The sequence below is a fragment of the Silene latifolia genome, chromosome 7, assembly GCF_048544455.1.
Source record: "Silene latifolia isolate original U9 population chromosome 7, ASM4854445v1, whole genome shotgun sequence".
NCBI classification, from domain to species: domain Eukaryota; kingdom Viridiplantae; phylum Streptophyta; class Magnoliopsida; order Caryophyllales; family Caryophyllaceae; genus Silene; species Silene latifolia.
The window spans coordinates 57,006,419-57,027,887 of record NC_133532.1 but is presented as its reverse complement, the minus strand read 5'-3'; the positions used below and the strand labels follow the sequence as shown (position 1 = coordinate 57,027,887).

Here is a 21,469-nt window from a genome sequence, read left to right as displayed (position 1 = left end):
CTAATGTGAAAATCATCAAAATCCATCCTTCAACATGATATAAACAATGCATCATACTTAATTCCATCATCTAATCAATGTAAAATAATCAAAAATCAATTTTAATTTTGCAAACCCTAGAAATTTCGGTTTCAATTTTTGCAATTTCTAGTCTAATGTACAGCAATTAGTCACCAACAAACATGGAAAGTAGGCATGTGAATCATATTTCAACCATTAAAAGCAACAATCTATCCATATGAATCGAAATTTCAGATTTTATCCTTACTCTAACACATTCAAGTCAATAAATTATGTAAATTAGGAAGGAAAGCATACCTTGATTGAGTAGCAAAGTAAAGAAACGAAATTAAACAAAGAAATCAACCCCAAGAATCACCACTAACCCAAGAGTATGCGAGAATTTGAGAGGAAATAAGGCTAGGTGTTTCGAGATATAGAGGAAGAAGAAGAAGAAGAAATAGAAAGATTAGGGGTTTTAAGAAACCCGTAAGATTCACTGTACAGTAACCTACTCGATCGAGTAGGCGCTAATTCGTCGAGTATCTGCAGGAATTTTTCCCACATCCCGACGTCATAGCTTCCTAACTAGATCGAGTGAGGTCTACTCGGTCTAGTAAGCACTCGCACTCGGTCAAGTAAGGTTAAGTACTCGGTCAGAAGTACGAAGTAAATTGAAGATTCCTGCAAAAACAACACCGCGTGTCAATTCCAAACTAAGTTCGGAATTCGGCACTAATTATCGTACTCATTCACGCATTACCATTATTAACAAAGCATACCATATCATCAACAAATAAAGTTTATTCCACTTACACTACACAAATTACCCTACTCGGTTTACCTGCTACCGAACCTTCTATAAACATAATCACGCCATCATATTACACTTAAACTTACTTTACTTGTTACTATTAAACTCATGTTCACTTCAATTCCAAGCGTATAATTAACATCAATTCTTTCTTTCACTTATCATATAATTACATACTTTTCAAAACAATTTATTCTATCATAAGCAATTCATCTTGCACGAATCAAATATTACGCAGCGGAAAAATTTCAACCAACAAATAAAGCATAACGCATTACTATATGCTATGTCTCGAATTATAACTCAACTATACTCTAACTATCATCATAGTAATTACGGTAGGATTTATAAACTCGTATGTGACTACCATCATCATCAACTTATAGCAAACACCAACATGTTCATCCTTACTTATAACACACCCATTCACATTCCCAAGCATTTCTATCGAATAGACTTTTGTCACGTATCTCAAAATCATCATATAAGCTCACTAATCATGCCCACACTTCACTAAACACGGCCCAAAAACAGCTATTACATCCTTATTAACGCTAACTAAGGCTCAACTACAGGTAGTTCTGACACAATTAGCATACACGCCACACATATACACACGGACTCCACCTTCCCGTACCCTGTGACTGGCATAAGCATCATGGGGCCAAGATTTTGAAATGAGGGCGCCTACTCACCCAAAACCTAGCATCAGTTGGGGCTCCCATTACACATACACCAGGTTCATTTTATTAGACTCCCTACGTTCATTATGTTCATTTGTTACAGGTTCCAAAATCGTCGCTCTGATACCACTTTGTAACACCCCCATATACAGAGGAGCCTTAACTAGGCCTTCCTTAGCATATAAAGGCGTTACCATCTCGGTTGCCCGAGGATAGTAACGATCAATTGCCGATAAAAGAACTATTGTGTTACTTTACAAGTGATTTATCCAACTACGGTATAAAAGATACAACTCAAAGTCTACTTGCTATAACTATTAACTCTCGTTGCGACTCATCCCTGCCCGGACTTCAGCTAGCAACCACATCAACACCTGCTAAGACAGACTGCTCACCATAGGGGATCACGGCAGACACATAAACAAACAAGACAACCACACAAGGTCAGTACTGAGATAAGACACACCAAAGTTACCAACAACTATCAAAACAACACAAGACAATCGGTCACAATCAGGCACTCCACTCCATCTCCGTCACCGATCGTCCACCGGACCCGACCCGCCAGTGGGGGACCGCAGCCGTTCCCACCTAAGCCCCGCTCATCATACCGAGCGATAACCTTGTCCCATTAACGTGCACATCCCCTTCCGTGGCGGGTTCCACGAAGGGCGAAACTAGGGCGTGAAGCCACTCCCGCAAGTGACTCCACTCAGCCGAGAACGCATCTCGAGTACCACAGACAAACAATCACAATCACAATATCAACAACAACGATACGACGATCGACACACTAGACTATCTACATAAATTGGGTAGGCGAATCTACCTTTAAGCAACCGCAACCAATCCACGCCGACACATGCCATAACCAGCAACCAAGCAAAGCCTATAAGGACAATACGACCATCCAAGCAAACCCTAAAAGCAACGATGGAAATAGTGATGATGATTATGACATACCTATAAGGAGAAACCAGGCAAAAGACCGCTACCCGACTCAAGCTACGCTCTCCTAAGGCACAAGGACATTCAAAGGGCTTCCATGGAGGTTTTGTGGTGAAGGGAAGGGAAAGAGGCGACTGATGGATGGGAAGAATGAGGCGGAAATGATTTGGCAATTAACAAAACGCGATTAAAAACCCTCGCTGAAAACTCGATACTCGATCGAGTACCCAACATACTTGATCGAGTGGCCCCCTACTCGATCGAGTAACTAAGCTACTCGATCGAGTAGCCTCTACTCTATCGAGTACCACTCCCAACTCGTAACCCCAAATAACTTGGCACGCCTTTCTAAGACTATTCCCGCTCTCAAGGTCAGTCAATGCTGGTCAAAGGGTCTCAAAAAGGCGGGTATTACAGTATTTGATAGGACCGAAGGTTATTTCTGAATCCTTTAATTTTGTTTATGTATTTATATTTTATGACTAGTATCGTCTTCATTAAATTCGTTATAATCCTTAATAATAAGGGAAGTATACAGATTATTTCCCCACAAGATGAGCGGGCATTTTGTGGGTACGGCTGCGGTCCCCGACTAGCGGCGTGGATTACTGGTTGCGATTGATACTCTGGCAGGACTGGACCTTTCGGCAGTTAGAGGAGTGTGGGAGATTAGAGATGGTGATGTGTATATGTTTGTTGTGTCTGTTTTGTGTGTTCCATCAGTTACTGACCTTGTGTGGTGTTGTTGTGTTTTCTTCTTGTGCTGTGTCTAACGTGATCCATTATGGTGAGCAGTCAGTCTTAGCAGGTTGATATCTGGATCATAGCTGGGTGCCTGGAGGGACGAGTCTACCACGAGTCATGGTAGAGATAGTTTCACATAGTTGATAAATGTCACGAGTTGTATCTTTTATTTTGTTTAATAACTTGTAAATAAATGTAATAGTTCTTTTATCGACATTTGATTATTACTGTTCCTCGGGCAACCGAGATGCTAACGCCCTTATCTGCTGGGGAAGGTCTTGTTAATGCTCATTGGTAGATGGGGGTGTTACAATTATTGTATTATACTAATCAGGTTATTCTATCATAAAATAGGAGCTTTTATACTGAAATTGGTACTCTAGTCCATCACAATGCACACACAGTTATTTTATTATAGTAGTAAAGTTATTTCATTATTGACTAGTAGTTATTGTAAGGATATATGCCAGATCCTATAAAAATAGTCTTTGTGATGGAAAAATACAATCTCTGTTGCATCAGTTTAATACTGTAATTGAGTTATTGTATTATACTAGTCCGATTATTCTATCAGAAAATTGGAGTTTTTATAATGAAATTGGTAGTCTATTCCACCACAATGCACACACAGTTATTTTAATTTAATAATAATAAAGTTATTTCATCATTAACTAGTAATTATTACAATGATATATGTCAGATCCTATAAAATTAGTCTTTATGATGGAAAAATATAATCTCAGCTGCAGCAGTTATTTTAATACTGTAATGCAGTTATTGTATTATAGTAATCCAGTTACTCAAATACTAGATATTGAATGATATCATGATTGAAATCTACATGCAATTATTGTGACATTATGTAATAGTTATTACAACGACTTTCTAAACAACATAATGAGTAACAGTATGAAAATAATCAACATAATGAGCAAAAGTTTGAATATCAGTAATATTAACACAGATTCATCAACCTAATAACATCAGTTATTATATCAGCATTATTATACAAATTTATTTCTTAATTCATCGATGTTTGATTATTAGCAATATTATCAAGCTGAGTAAGAGTTTGATCGTCTGTATTCATCATCGTTTAACCTGAAAATTACGGGAAAAAAACACATAAATCATATTAGAATCTGTTATTTGAATCAAATACTATAGTTATTCGAGTATTAAATAAGAAATCGGAAGAAAAATTCATACCTCGTTTTGATTTGAAGAATTAGGGTTTTCTGGAGTATTAATTGAAGAAAAAAATGATAGTTTCAATTGAATTAATCGAAATAGTGAATGAATTTTGTGTAAAATTGTGGATTTACAAAAAAAAATGTGAAGAATTGATGAATTTGTTGATCAAAATTGAAGATTTTTGGTGCGATTTTGATCGTAACAGAATAGCTGAATATTTGATCAAAAGATAGAGTGAGACGAAGTGAAAGAGAAGTGAAAGAGAGAGAGAGAGAGAGAGAGAGAGAGAGAGAGAGAGAGAGAGAGAGAGAGAGAGAGAGAGGGGGGAGAGAGCTGAATATTTGGTGTCATGTATGATTATGAGGTATTGATTTTGTGAGGTCAATTGCTTATATACGCGAGGGTAACTCACGAAAAGTGATCAACTCACCGGATCCTGCATCTCTCTCTCTCTCTCTATCTATATATATATATATATATAGAGAGAGAGAGAGAGAGTAGGGATCCGGTGAGAACTTCTAAATATTTGAGAATTGAGGATTTGTGAATACAATATCACAGGTTCTTCAATAAAATATCACGAAAAATTTGACGTTTGGCAAAAAAAAATTAGTTTTTTTTTATAATATCAATATAATATATTTTTTTTGCACAGGTGTTTTTTGTGTGATATTTTATCGAATAACTTGTGATATTGTATTGAAGAACCTCTAGTATTGTAACAAAATCCTCAAAAAGATAGTGTATACTAACAGTTCGGTGCGAAGTTCGGTGTGAACTTACGAACTCAATAATAGCCCTAGATGAAAGTTGATATTTTATCGAATAACTAATCTACTTCTGTAATACCCTGTAATTTGATAAAGTATTTATATTTATAATTTTTGTAATTCAAATAATTAATTAATGACATTTATAATAATTGCATTTAAAAGGTTAATTAAATAATAAAATAAATAAGCAAGTCGGGAATTGGACTAAAAGGCAAGTGAGCTTTGGGCCGTGTGCCATGGGTATGTGGACCAAAATTTATTAGTGTAATATGAGTGTGGTCGGTAATTGTTTCGAGATTTAATAATAGTAATAATAATAAGTAAATAAAGGTAATAATAATAGTTTCCTAATTGGTATCTTATACACTCTAAACATACACTATAAATACAAAGTAAATCTGAAAATAATTCATAAAAAGAAAGAGAAGGAGAATAACAAAGGAATTTATCGTCTTTTATTCGCCTCAAGGTAATATCGTCTCACAATTTATCGATCTTTGTAGCACACGTCTTAAAGTCGAGTATATTAACCACCATGTACCACCATAGATCAGGCCGTAAGTACCGTTGTGACCGTGGATGACCAGGGATTACCGTTGACCTATTTGACCACCGTTGACCGACGAGAGAGGGTGGTTTCAGGCGAGTTTTGAGGGGTGGTTATGTTGCGGGTTTTGTGTCGTTTTGAACCTGTTCTTAAGCGCGACTGGCCTGGGTTGTTTAGGGGAAATACCTAGGGTGTAGTCGACCACCGTGGGTTGTATGGGTTGTTTTATGGTGGTGGTTTGCGCGGTGGTGGCCAGAATTTCGTGGGTGTTGAATGGTTGTCAATCCCGCATATAGACTCGGTTTTACCCTCTTGTGTGTGTCGAATGGACTCGGTTTTGGGTTGGTTGGTGTCGTAGTGATGGGTCGTCGGTTTTTGGGTTGTTGTGGGTGGTTGTAGGTGGTGGTTGGTGCAGTGGTTGGCCGGAGTTGCGTGAAAACAGGGGAAAATAGGAGTTAGTATGTGACCGTCTTAAGACGAACACCGTGACTTCATTTGTTGACCAATCAGGGAGAGGGGAGCACCCCTGGAGTCACCGTGGGACAGTGGTGTCAACGATGGTAGTTAAGGTGGTGTTAGCGAGTGATTATTTACACGGGGGTTGGGGTGTTGTTGAAGTCGGATTTTTGAAGGGGGCTGTTAGGGCGGTCGTTTAAGAGTTGCTGGTGGCGGTTTAGCTGGTAGTGTTTAGTCGTCGGTGTGCGTCATGTTGCGGGTTTGAGAGGGCAGGCGATGGTGGAGCCGTTGCTGGTCGGTGGTGGCTGGAGAAGGAGTTTGAAGGAAGGGTGTTGTACACGGTTGAAACTGTGTATGTAGTTTGTAGTTGGGGTTTATTTCACGTATTTTGGGTTGGGTAAATTGGGTGTTTGATTTATTTAATTTTGAGACGGGTTTTACGTAATAATAATTCATACGAGAAATAATTAATGTAAACAAATTATAATTGATTAAATGATAATAATAAAATGAGTAGTTAATAATTAAATTATAGATATTATTATTTATATAGGTGACGAAATTGGTTGAATGGATGTATTGAAGAATAATACTTCTAGTAGAGTGCTTTTCTTCGGATTGTGCTATTTGGAGTGCTTGCTTTCGAGGTAGGATAAATACTCAACTGATTGTTATTATTATATTGGAGTAGCATTGGAATTAATTATCAGACGTGTTCTGGCTGGGTTATCATTGTGGTTGATTATGATGGATAATATCCGGCTGATTATTATTATTTATCGTTGCATTCATATAAGCATGACATTTACATTAATTATCATATTTATTCTGGCAGACATTACTTTTAGTAATGTATAGTAGTTATCAGATTTATTCTGGCAGACGATTATAATTGTGAATTCTCGAGGCAGGCCCCAAGCTGGTTCTGCAGACCGTCTGGTGGATATTTATCGACTGTGTGTTGAGGCAGACATTACTTTATTGTAATGTAGTGTGTTTTCTCACCTTCGGGTTGAGGCTGCCCCGGCCAAGGTTGGCGGGATGAATAGTGTTGCGAGTGATGAACTCGGCCGAATGGTTCTATTAAGTAATATCAAGCATATTCATATTGTTTTTGCCATCTACTGTTGTTAGTTATTCCTACTCAACCTCGTGGTTGACAGTGTATTCGTGAACACCTGTGATGAACCATAATGGGGAGCAGATTTGACAGGTACTAAAGGTTAACTGACTTGGGAGCATTGGGGCGTGAGCTTGACTTGGACCATAGTTGTTGTCTAGATCACTTAGAATAGTAATCACTTTATTTATTCTGTTGCGAGTGGTATCAAGTTTTATATTATGTCTAGATTGAATAAGTTGTAATAATATGTAATCGCTAAGTTTTAATTAATGTACTTTGGTATTGTTGTACTTTGTTATTGACTATCTCGGAAAACCGAGATGGTAACAATCCTATTTAGTTGGGAATGTCTAGCTAAAGGCTCCTGATTAAATGGGGGTGTTACAACTTCCTTCCACATAACCTTACACACATAAGCTCTATCTCCTTTACACATTTACTCTCACATATTTCATTCTCACCCCCGAAAGCAACCAACACCAGCGCCGGAGCCCATTAAAACTGTCATCGACCATATTTGCCTGACGCCAAGCTCTTCTGCCGGAGTTCGAAACTCTCTCATTCTCATCATCTTTTGTTACTCCTTTAAATCGTTCATCCTCCACCAGCAGATGTCGCCGCCAGTAGGGCGCCACTTCGCTGTCAGCCCAGCCTTGCCACCAAGCATCATCATCATCGCTGCTCTTCAACTATTTTATACGGAGTATATTCTTTAAATGTTTGTGAATTTAATCTTAGATCTACCAAAAAAAAGTAAAATATCGAAATATTAATAGTTATAATGGACAAATTGGAAAAGTTAGAGTAAAAAAACGTCGTTGATGGCGAAAAATGATTCTGACAGTAGTCAGGGCGGCGGCGTGTTGGATTTGGGGTGGCCAGTTTTGCCGAAATATTGGTTTCAGTGACGAGGTAGTGTTGGATTTAGTTGTGACGAGGTTGTTAGTTATGTATGGGGTAGCTCGTGGACGTCGCCGATGCCATTTAAGTGTTCTATGGTTGTTCTGTCGACAATGGTAAAGTCATGAAGGAGTAGATCTGAGATTGTCGGCATCTTTTACGGTGATAGATGATGTCGCCGACACTGCTAGTGGTGGCATGTGATATCGTCGGCGTGGAACGACGGTGGTCGACGGCGACATCTGGTGGTGGTGGTACGTCATGTTGGGCGGTCGATACATATGATATGGATCTAGATACATTTATGAGTATGCTAGATACATTTACGTTCTTCTAAGATCTTACGGTGATAGGTGAGGTGGCGTGATGGTGTTGTTGTTGCTGGTAATGGGGGCGGTGGTGATGGCGGAGGCAGGGTGGTTGTTGTGGCGGTGGTGGGGAGGGCATTGGTGATAGTGGTGACATTGAATATACAAAATACAACTCTAGATACACTTGGTATTACTACTGGATACATGTGTATCTAGTAGTTATATCATGTGTATCTGGAAGTACTAACTTGTGTATCCGGAAGTATTATACTGTGTATGTGAGTAGTTCTTACAGTTCACATGGTACTTTAGTTCGCACAGGTATATATATATATATATATATATATATATATATATATATATGTAGAATCAGGATCCTGTACGAACCAAATTACGGTGCGAACCGTATGAACTACTAATACCCCCTCACTTGTGTACTTTTTTTAACCACAACTGTCACTCACAATTTCCCATTACACTCCCGTACATCTCATTCTTATCCCCGACGGTGACGACTTCTCTCTCATCACCGACCACCGCCCCCCGACGGCGACATCACCGACGACCGCTCGCGACGGCGACGGTGGCGACTTGATCTCCCATTGCCTTCCGACGGTGACGTTTCTATCCTGCTGTAACCCTAATTTCTTCATTTTTATGTTGTTTATGTTTCAGCTGATTTATATTTTTTGATTTTTGATCTTTATTAAGCTTCACATGTTGATTATTGAAGCTCAAACGTATATAATTATTGTTTTAATTGCTATGGTTATCTGTTGTGTTATGTTGTCATGTGTTTTGAGGGGATGCGATTGATTTTTCTGGTTGGCGTCCTGGTGTGAGTTCTGTTAAGTGGTATGCTCATTTGTGCTGTGTTTTATTGGTGTATTTTTAAGTCTAGATACACATCTCTTACATACAGGATACGCATGCTCCTTCTATAGGATCCACACAATTGTTTCGTATGCGATGTGATAGCTTGTGCATGTCCCTCCATTTTATTTTCATGTTCGCGATTTTTGTGCTGGGTCATAATTCAGAAGAGTCTCACGGTTTGGGCAAAGTCCACAATTAGGATGCCATCTTAGGTCTTTTGGTATTCTGGATACACATTTGTCACTTACGGAATACACATGCATGTTTTATTGGATACACAAATTGCTTCATGTATCCGGTAGCATTAGCCTATGTATCTTCTAATATTAGCATGTGTTGCTGTGTTCATAGCTGTACCTTACCTCTAGATATAGATATCTTACTGGTAGTGACTGACAAAGTGACAATATCTCTTTTAAAAATGGATGGAACTATTTTAATGTTTGCGATTTTTTGTGCTGGATCATAATTCAGAAGAGTCTCACGTTTTTTGGGCTAAGTCCACAATTAGGATGCCATATTAGGTCTTTTCGTATTCTGTATACACATTTGTCACTTACGGAATACACACGATACTCTTACTGGATGCACAATTTGTTTCATGTATCTTGTAGCATTAGCCTGTGTGTCTTCCAATATTAGCATGTGTTGATGTGTTCATAGCTGTACTTTTACCTCTAGGTATACATCTCTTGCCTACAACATACACATGCTACTTCTATAGGATACACATGCTACTTCTATAGGATACACATGTGCGGGAGTTCAATAAAAGCAATTAAATTTCATCTTAGTTATTTTCAGTTTATTTTTTTGTAACTAATTTTCTTTTTTTCCTAACTTGCTAAAAATGTAGGTCCAAATAATTTATTCTTAATTAATTCTACATAATCATCTATGGAAAATTGGTGCAATGGGTGTGTTGTTAATATTCTAGCAGAAGATAAAGAAAAGTTTATTAGTAATTATGTATCTGAAAAGCAAATGGGAATGGAGTTTTCATTTGATCCGTTAAAGGAAGTTACCGTCAATGGCACAAGCTCTGAAGCACAATATGATGTTTTTAATAATCAACATTTAATGAATGAGATCTTCACACGACTTGATTTGTACGAAGATAAGGCAAATATGGCAATGGTTTGTAGAAATTGGTGTCAACTCTTTCTCATACATCGAAATGCACCTCGTGTTGACATGGCATTCTTGGGGTCTTTAGTACTAAATGATTTGAATGGGGTACGGATTGCTCGTAGGGGTCCTAACATCCTTTATCAAAGTTGCAAATGTTTTTTAACGGACAATATGATAGCAAAGTTCATCCTCCATTTTCACCAGGCAAAAAATGAAAGTCATAATATACATCTTAACATTCCTAATGATATTACAATTGGCGAAGTGTTGTTGTTGCTTAGAGCTCTGCCATCTGAGACAAGAAGCACAGCAATTTCCATTGCAGCAGATTTGCAAATTACTCGTGAAAATTTCTCTTTTTTTGATTTCCCTTTCCCGCTTGACATATAGCGCAAGCTAGTTTATGTGTAAATTTTCTTTTTTTTTTAGTAGTTATTATGTATAATTATGTAGTTGTTATAAACCTTTGTATAATTATGTACTTCTTTTGTATAATTTGTAGTAAGTTGTTTAACATTTTGCGTACTCTCTATTTGTAATATAATTTTTTACTTTTGTATCCAATATTAGCATCAATCTTCTAGTTTAATCACGGTCTTACAGAGGGTTCACCCTAAAGTGTTTCAGGTTGTAATTTTATGATTTCTGTCCCGTTTTTTGATCCTTTTTCCGTTTGATAGATACATAGCTCTTATTTCTTAGGTAGATACATGTTTTACAGTAGTTAGATACTTACGTCTAGCACGCTAGATTCACTATTTAAAGTTTGATAGGTGTGTCTGTCAAATGTCATTGTCTCACTTTCTTTCAGATTTGTGCTTCCTATTTTTGCTTCTTATTCCATTTATCTTCTTCACAATGTAAAATTCTTGTCATTCGTGAATAATGTATTTTGTCAATGGTATTTTTTTGGTTTATAGACACACATGTTTTTAACCACACATTTTAATCATATTTTCAGATTACCACACATGGATAAGTTGACGCTATATAATGATGGTGCAAGTACAAGCAAGCAAACCCAGAATGCTATTACTAAGAGAAGTCGATGCAAGAAAGCTGTTAAAACGAATTTAAAAGATGATGATGGCTTGGGGCAGTGTTATTTGAGGACACGTATGTCACCTAAAATGTTGTTGACATTTATCAACAGTAATTTGAGTGCAAAACAAGTAGCTGATGTAAAGGACATGGGCTTTGGTGGGGTTCTTAATCTCCGGACAGATATGGTTCTGGGTGCTCTTGCGCATTGGTTAGTTACCAAATTCAACATATCGTCATGCTCCTATATGAAAGGGTAACTTCAAATAACGGATGAAGATGTTCATTTATCACTTGGTATTCCTATGGGTGCAAATGATGTCACGATAGCTTCCTCAACAGATAGGAGTGTTGACTTTGTTGAGTTAAAGAGTAGATGGTTGAGACAATTCAATACAAAAGATCCCACCAAGGTTGATGTTAAGGATATATTACAACTGATAATTAGCCAAAGAGATGGCGGGGAAGAGTTTAAAATAAACTTTATTGTATTCATTGTCTCAGCATTTTTTATGGGCGTAAAAGGGACTTGTGCCAGCTTACGAGTGTTGAAGTGTTTAGAAGATATTTCATTTTGTTGCATCATTAAACTGGTGCAAATTTACCAGACAATGATTTATTGAAGTCTGTTAAAGATTGGAGAATGTCCGGAAATGATAATTTTCTTTGGGCCTATCATGGTGTTCGTTTTCATCTATCTTGATAGAGTATCCTTGATTATTTTTCGGTCCCTCGGGTATTCCCAACAATAGCATCATGGACGAAAGAAAGGATAAAATCTAGGCTTAAGGATGAGATGAAGGATGGGTTTGGTACTGGAGGTGTTCTATGTCGCATTGTCAAGGCTACGGTTCAACATGTAACTTTTAGTATCCCAATACAATTGGATATGCCTGAGGCTTTTATTCGAGAACCTGAGGCTACTGAGCACCCAAAGCCTACCGAGGTTACCGAGGACCCAAAGCCTGCGAGGATCCGAAGGCTACCGAGACAGTGGAGGAGGACAAAGAGCGGAGAAAGTATGTTTACTTTCAAGAAATTTGCGAAGATGCAAACAATCTTGCTCTTGCCTATTCTAGCTTCTCAAAGTCTTTGGTAGAAGCTAGAATGAATTATCCCGAAGAAGATTGTACAACGAGATGGCTCAAATCGCGTCTGCTTTAAGTGATTGCTCTTATTCATCACAACCTACAACAGAGGGATTGAATATTCCTGGGAATAAAGTTGATGAGTCCGTCGAGTGGAAGAGAAGGGAGAGCTGAAAAAGTGAACAAGAGAGGAGCTGACAATGTGGGAGATAATGGAGCTGTTTGTAATGAAGGTGATAGTGAGGAGCAGGATATCACTTACTAAGTTTGGTAAACTCAAATTTGATAATGAGGATGAGTTGTTGGCAGCTCTTCTTAAATTAGAAATTGCTTTGGGAAAACGGCCAGCAAAGGAGAAAAGTAATGTTATCAACAAACCAACTTGTGTAACGGCTTGAGTTCCTGTTTCTGTCAACACCAAAGCTAAGCCAGCTTCTCCTATTGTTTTGGACTCTGAGTCGCAAGAGTTTGAGCCACTGAATTTTGAGAAGAAACAAAAATCTTCTACATTTGTTCGACGGTCTCCACGGTTTATACACCCCTCCCCTCCAAAGTTTACACCACCTTCCCTCCCATCGGATAATGATTTTACCCCACCTTCATTTAGATTACTAAGTTCAGAATCACAATCACAAGAAGATGAGTTAAAAAGTTCGTGATATTGCTCTAAATATTGGAGATGGAGTTGAAGTTGTGGAACCACTTGTTGTTGAACCGATTTCCTCATTGCCACCAAAAGAACCAGTGCACATTACAAGAGCAATGCTTAAGAGAAAGAGAGTTGAATCACAATTTTTCAAATCTCCTTTCCTTCGGAGAAGTATTATAGTTCTTTGGGAATTTGAATAAAGTTGAAAAAGATGTATTGGAATATGTATTTTCAGAGTCATCTGATGAAAGGTATGATTTTTCTAACATTGTGTATGAATTTGTGTTAGACACTTTTTTTGTTTATAAAGTATGATTGTCGTAACTAACTTTTATCGATACATGTTTATTTAGTGAGATCCTATTCCAATGTGATAACCATAAACTTAGTCGGGCAGATTTGAAGACGGTAGTGACAGGTGACATAGTGCCTAAATCTATCATACATGCTTGGTGTTTCATTTTGAACGAAAGTGAAACACGTAGAGCAGCCAGTTCACCGTATAGGGTGTATCTCCCGCAAACCGATGAAGAAGTAAGTTTTTATAATAATCTGATGATATTCTTGGGATTACTCATGTTTATCTCGTTTGCAGTCATACTCCGCTACATTTTCTTATAATTTTTTTTCTAATCACCAGGATCCCCTTATTGCTACTCATACTACCGGCATTAATCACAATTTTGCGGGAGCAAATCTCGTAAGTAAATATTTGCGTTTTAAACCGCAAGTTTTTTATTCAATGTACCAGTTTACTATTATTTTTAAACTGCAAGTTTTCTGACTTTTTAACATGAAATTGCAGATTTTTGTTCCAATAATCTCTGAGACGTCATTAGTGTTTTGTTTTAACTTCATAGCAATGAAGTTGGAAATCCTGCATGTGATGAAGCCAAAATCTGTCAATTATACAACAATTATTGAGTCTACGGTATGACCTATAAAGTCCTTTTCTGAATGTCATATTTATTTTGGTTTGCTAAACAATTTTGCCAAATGCAGGTACAATTTGTTATGAATTGCTTGGTCCGAAACAAGATTCCATCTATACAAGACATCAAGAATCTGGTGAGAGAGGAGTATATTCCGAAATCAAATATGGGTGATGGAGTTGATTCTGGGATTTATCTCATGCATTTGTTGGAGAAGTACAGAGGCACTAGAAAGGGTTTCCCTTTGGGTCTAAATGATGTAAGTTATGATTTCATATAGTATACATCTAGCTACCTAGATACAATTCAATCAATTTGCTAGTCTATAATGTTTAAGATATATTCCAATTTGTTTCTAGACACATGTAATGCTTAACATATATTCCAATTTGTTTTGTAGCACAACCAAGTTAAGTTTTTTCTTTGCAAGAGTTTGCTCTCGATTTGTTGTTTCGACGGTAATAAATCAAGGATAAACTCTTATCAAAAGCTGGATCTTTGAGTTTTGATACGAGGTATCCCTCTATTCCTTTGAGTAAATATAATCATAAATTACTTTCTAATGAAGTTGTAAAGTTCTTGATAAATTTAATTTTTTGTTTTGTCCCTTATTTTTTCTAGATTTGAAGCAGTTGACCAAGAGTTCCAAATGAGAAGGCAGTCACAACATCAATGTCAACGTCAACTCACAGACACGGAACTTCTTGCTGTTGTAATGAAAAGGGGTAAAGGCATCGAGTAAGTTGTGAAATCGATAACATATTTGCACAATTAAATTTTGTTGATGCACTTTTATGTTCTAATTATATTCATTTACAGTTTAGACGAGACTCTTGTGAATACTGAGTGGATGGGAGTGTGTCGAAAAGGAATGCAAAGTTTGCAAAATCGGCACTGGATAATGGATTTGGTAAGTTTTCCTAGACCTTTATTAGTATTATTATTATTATTATTTATACTAATCTTTTTGTGATATGTAGGTGCTTGATATGTATGGTGTGATGTGCACATATGATAGAACTGATATTCTCTACTTCCCAACAACAGTCCAGGTAGATAATTAAGATTCAGATTCGAAAATGCAGTTTTTCAGATTCAAAAATGCATTTTTATACATGTTGATTCAGATTTGAAAATGCAGTTTTTCAGATGTATTAGTCCTCAATATCTAAACAATTTTATAATTTTCAGTTTGCTAAACCCGCATTAAGGCCTCAGAAAGGAAATATTGTCTGGTGCCCTCATCTTAAGATGCACTACAAGCCTGAAAATGGAGCAACTATTGAAAAGGTAAATTTGTTGGGAATCTACTGGAAAAGTTGTTTTGGCGTTGGGTTGAATGTCATTGTATGACTTTTGCTGCTATGACATTGGTAGGTGTTTTTCACAATTGGCAAAAATGGTAATCATTGGTTAGCTTGTGTGTCGGACCTCAAGAAACAGGAAAACTATATCTTGGACTCATGCAAGCCAAAGTTAGAAAAAGCAGATGATATTGAGGAGTATAATTCTTATGTGGAGGATATTGTATGGCCCCTACCTTTTTTGTTATATTTTTGCATTTTTATTATCAGTTAGGATGAAATTATTTTATAACTATTTTTGATAAGTTGTTGTCATTCAAAGGTGTTCCATGTTGCAAGTCAGTTTGAGGACCACAAGGGTTACAATCATCTTAAGGGCATCATCTTGTTTACTACTGTTGTTATCAATGTACCTCAGCAAGAAAACAAGTAAGTTTTCTAAAAAATCCTTTATTTATTAGCCTGAAAATGGATGCAGTTTTTTAGTCTAACAATCATAACTGTATGTGTAGTTATGATTGCGGACTATTTGTTATGAAGTTTCTGGAGGGTGCAATACATGATAGGAAATTATGGGAGGACCAAAACTATTTCAAAGTAAGCTTGCCAAATTAGCTAAATGTCAGTTTTTCATTTCTCTGTTTATCGTATTCTATCAGTTTTTTCATTTCTCTAAAAAATCCTTTATTTAATTTGCAGAATATGATTGCTTATCGTCGACACATTATGTTGAAACTACTCAAGTGGGAGAAAAATACTGCAAAGGTAATTTTTGAATATGTGGAACTGATAGATACATATATGTAGCTGAGATAGAATACATTAGTAGGGTACACAATCTTAAATTGCTGGATAGACTTCTTTCAGTGTGTAGATACACACCCCCTGCTGTGTGGATACACTTATCTGGTTGTGAGGTTACAGTTCTTGGGGCTGTGCAGATATATCCCAGCTGCTGCTTGGATACACACCTGCAGCTGTCTGCATACACACCGGCACAATGTACGGTTACGCATTGTTGGCTGTTTAGATACATATATCAGAATGTGCGGTTACACATCTCTGGCTGCATACACACCTGTTAGTAATTTCTGTAGTGCGGTTACGCATTGTTGGCCGTCTAGATACACATATCAGAATGTGCGGTTACACATCTCTGGCTGCATACACACCTGATAGTAATTTATGTAGTAGTTTATAGTTAGTTATCCATGTTCGTCTTTAGTTTTTATTTCCACTGTCACCAAATGTCTCTCCACTAGTTTTAGAGTTCCTTTCCCTTCATCCTTTCTTGTCCTCAGATTGAAGTCTCATTTGATCGATTTTCATCCTGATTTTTTTCTTGACATATGCTCATATGTTCAAGCCATTTAACTATATTGAAAAGTGTCTCAGTGTGTACTGAAGTGGACCGAAGTGTAGGAATCAGTCGTTTTTGAATCATGTACAAATTTACAAATCATTTGGGTGATCTACAAGATAGTCTGATTATGCATATGCCATCAACTATATATAAATGGCATATTTTACCTTCTCATCCTTGAGACGTTTACATATTTTCTGTGCCTTCATATATGTTGGGAGGAAAACAAACACAAATATTCGTGTTCGGCGGTTTTACACAAATTTATTGTAAGACGGAATCTTTAAATCACTTTTGTTTAGCTACTAATAGAGTTTGTGTTTAGATCGGTTTTACAACTATATTAGTGTAAAATCATTTTACACAAGACTAACTCCCACTTGCCATTGATTATTAACAACCTCGTGGTTATATTCCGTGGATACACACCTGCAACTAGTGTGGATACACATCTCTGGCTGTTTGGATACACACCCGCTGGTGTGTGAATACACATGACCCGGTTTTCTGAGATACACATCCCCCTTTGTTTTGTAAGCACTTATGTGCCGAAGATGTTAATTTTATTTTACATATAAAATTATTTTAAACTAACTTAACGTTACTTTTTTCATGTTTTATGACCAGGTGAGTTCGTAGATGGGAGTGTGTTTTGAGGATGTGTTGTGCGTAGTGGAATGTAATTGAATTTAATGGTGTTGTGTTCAAACATTCCAGGAACATTTTTGACTCAATTGTTTATGTTCATCAAATGTAATTTTGTTTCAATCCTTTTTCAATGTATGGCTACTATTAATACTATTCAGTTATTAAATTCCTATTAATACATCTTGCGGTTGTTGCGCGGGTACACATTACTGGTTGTACACTGCTTGTTGGGGTACAGATACACCCCAGCTGCTGTGTGGATACACACCTGCATCTGTGTGGATACGCATTGTCGGCTGTCTGGATACACATCCCTGGCTTTGTGGATACACATCCCCGGCTTTGTGGATACACATAATGTTCCTGGAATGGGCCATTGGATAGTTACACTTCAAAATAAAAGGATGTGTGGATGCACATACCCGGCTTTGTGGATACACATCCCCGATTTTTGGGATACACATAATACCCAACAAGTAGTTTATTAAATTCCTGTAACAAATAAAGTAAATTTAATTTGTAGGGGAGCAAACTTTTAACAAGTGCATATATTTTTCATCCAACAAGCCTCTACCCTTACCCTTTTCAATTGGACCTAAATTTAAGACCCCTCCGGCCGCTTTACAAGGTATCCCGGTGATTGTAATCCTAATTTTTTGTCCCCATTTATGATAAACTCTTTGTTCCTACAATGAGAAAACTCACTAAAATCCCTTCTTGAATAAATACCCTTCAAAGGATCGGAATCGGGTTAGGGTTATCAATTATTACAATTGTTGTTGCTGCCTTCATCGAGACAAAGAGTGTCCATGTCGCAAGTAGGAATGGACTTATTGATGTTCCCAAGGGTGTTCTCCCACAATTTATGATTATGGTGCCATAGGAATTGGGGGCTTTGATGAGTAGCGCTATCATATCACTTGTGCACGAGATTACTTCAAGGAACGTCATTCGCTAATACATTGAAGATACGAGAAAAACTACACCAATTCACTATTCCCATTATTTCATCAATTTTTATAAAATAAAGAACTTAATCTTCAATTTGTATTAATATTTTTTTTTTAATTATGTGTGTCACACCTCGACTTTTGAGGGTACACAATAAAAGTTTGTATAATAATAGAGAAGCAAATTGTTTGAACAGTAAACGTGAGACTTTAGACAACCAAACCATCGCGACTATATGGATCCAAGATGCGTTAATTAAACATACTTCTTAGAAGTCTTTAATTACTAGTAAGACCACTATTTAAAGTAAAATACAACATACTTCTTAGAAGTCTTTACATACTAGAAAGTTTTTAGAATACTTAATACATCTTAAACTTTTTCTAGCTGAAATCAAACTGGACTCACTTTTGAGTGGCTCGACTTGGGCAATTCCTACTATCATGATGAGTCATTTCACCGCAAGCACGACATTTCCTCAAGGGCTTTGCATTTTCTTGTACTGCCTTTTCCTTGTTTGAAGTAATCCGTCTTCCTGATCCCTTATTCTTACAGTTTTCTGGTGGTAGAACACTAGCTTCAGACGGTATTTTCGAGCCAATAAGCATCTCAATTTCAGCTTTCTTGTTTTTTGACTTCCCACGCTTAACTGAAATCATCAATTTCTCGTTGAAACCACGAAGAAGTTCAAGCAGCTCATCACCAAGTTACTCATTATCTTCAACAAGCGAAACTGAAGTAAATACTTCCGACCACAATTCACTTATCTTACTTTGTTGGTTTTCTATTGACATACAATCAGCTAGGAGAGTTGTCCTAACAACATTAAAAATGGGACGACAAGTTGCATATTTGCCCCATCTGTCTAATAGATACTCCGTAGGGATATCATCAAACCCTCTATCTTTTAACACCCACAGAACATGCTTACAAAGTAACCCAATTCTTTCAAACATCTTACACGAACAAGAAAACTTATTACCACTTAAATCAACTGTGTATACCTTGTCTTTCTCGCGGTCCATTATTGAAATATGCTCATTGTTGTCTTCAGTTGTCCTCGGTGAAAGACCACAAGTAAAACACGCAGCTTGGAGTTCTTCTTGAAATTGATAAAAAACAGTGGTGGTGTAAAATTCAGAGGTTTTTTTTCTAGAAGGAGAGGTGTTGATAATTTTGGAGAAGAGTTCTTATCATCGGCAGTCACCTTAGCATATTTCCAACGCTGCGCATCCATAGCCGATTGGAAACGTATCCAAAACTCAACAAGAGTGAGGTGCGGATTTGTGAAATTTCCAAAGAAGCTATTTTCAGATTCTGACCTTGATGTTGTGCGCATAATCCCACCAAGATATATGTCTCTGAAGTAGGCAGGAATCCAACTTGAACGAATGTCAAACATTGACTTCAGCCACTCATGATCAGAAAGCTCATACGAAGAAAGGATTGATTTCCATCTCAATTCGAATTCTTGTGTATCAATCTCTCCATCCCAAAAAATAGAATTTATTTTCTTCAAAAAGTTTGTGTTTTGGCAAATTGTCGGCCCGACTTTGTCTGGCAACTTTTTCATTATATGCCACATGCATAATCGGTGTTGTGTTTTGTCACCAAACACATCTTTTACAGCTTGATTGATGCCTTTGCATTGGTCAGTTATAATTGTAGTAGGATAGCAATCACCCATAGCCTTCACAAAATTCTCAAATAACCAGGTAAATGATTCTCCATCTTCCTTTCTTAACAAACCACCCGCAAAAGTGACGCATCTTTTATGGTTGTCCACACCGGTGAACGGACAAAACACCATTTTATATTTATTGAAGTTATAAGTAGCATCAAAAGAGACGGCTTCCCCGAAAAGGGCATAGTTTTTAATTGAGATTGGATCTGCCCAAAAAACCTTACTTAGTCTTTTTTCATCATCCACCTCAAAGTTGAAATAAAATGATGGAGACATAGCCTTTTTTTGCATGAAAGTTTCCAATAACATCTCAGCATCATATTCCTTGATATATTTCTTAACATCCCTTGAAATTTTTTTGAAATCTTCTAAAGAAGCCCCAACATTTTTGTACCCTTTTACATATTCCTTAAACATTCTAAAGGAATCCACTAGACCATGATTTACCCTTGAATTATCCATGATCATTTTCTTGTGAAAGAGATTCAAATTCCTAGATGGTTTCATATGAACCATTGTAGCTGGGGTAACCATTGCGTGTGTGTGTACCTCAACAAAATCATAAATTTGGTATTCACCGGTGTCAATTCTCTTAAAACTAACCTTAACTTCACATCCTGTTCTCGTAACAGTCCTCTTTCTTTTAGTCCCCTTGTTCCTACTTTTGCCTTCTTTTATTACACACGGCGCTTGTGTGTAACAATCCCATTAACCAATTTTGTTGAATCTAACCTTGGAATAAACCCACAAACTTTTGCATATTTGTTGTAAAAATCTATTCCATCTTCCAAATTTGAAAACATCATACCGTTGATTGGTTTTAGATCTTCTGGACAGCTTGGGAATCCAAAAATTGTGTTTTCAGAACCAACTTGTGGGGTTTCTACAAGACAATTTAACCAAAAGGTTGTTATTTTTAAGGCAAGTACATTATATTAGTGAAATCAAACCATGTAAATGAACAAACCACAATTTTTTTACCTGGTGCATTAGTCAATGGAATCATAGGAGGTATATCATTGTTCATTAGAGCATCAACATTAGAAGCAACTATCTTGTGCGCACAGAAATGACACGAGGGGAAACGCATTATGTTCCAGTACTAAAATCAGCAAAAATATAGTCCATAGGTACACATTACTATGATATTAGATACATGCTTACACTATATTTTGCTTACCTGTTGCATCTGTCAAGGGAAGTACAACCAGTATATCTGAGGCATGGACATTAGTAGCAGGTATACTATACGCGCGGTACACATCTCATTCAAATTAGATACAATAATTCATATGTCACTATACATCAA

At 37.0% G+C, this 21,469-nt stretch overlaps 1 protein-coding gene across 1 annotated transcript; it reads right to left on the bottom strand.

The window, feature by feature from the left end:
- Positions 1-19,500: 19,500 nt before the first annotated feature.
- LOC141590116 (protein FAR1-RELATED SEQUENCE 5-like) lies at positions 19,501-20,694 on the bottom strand. Its single transcript, XM_074410727.1, has one exon. It carries the CDS (start codon positions 20,692-20,694, stop codon positions 19,501-19,503), a length of 1,194 nt encoding a protein of 397 aa, XP_074266828.1.
- Between the last annotated feature and the right edge of the window lie 775 nt (positions 20,695-21,469).

Coding starts and splice junctions, on each gene's coding strand:
- LOC141590116 (XM_074410727.1), bottom strand. CDS start 20,694: ATGGTTACCCCAGCTACAATGGTTCATATGAAACCATCTAGGAATTTG.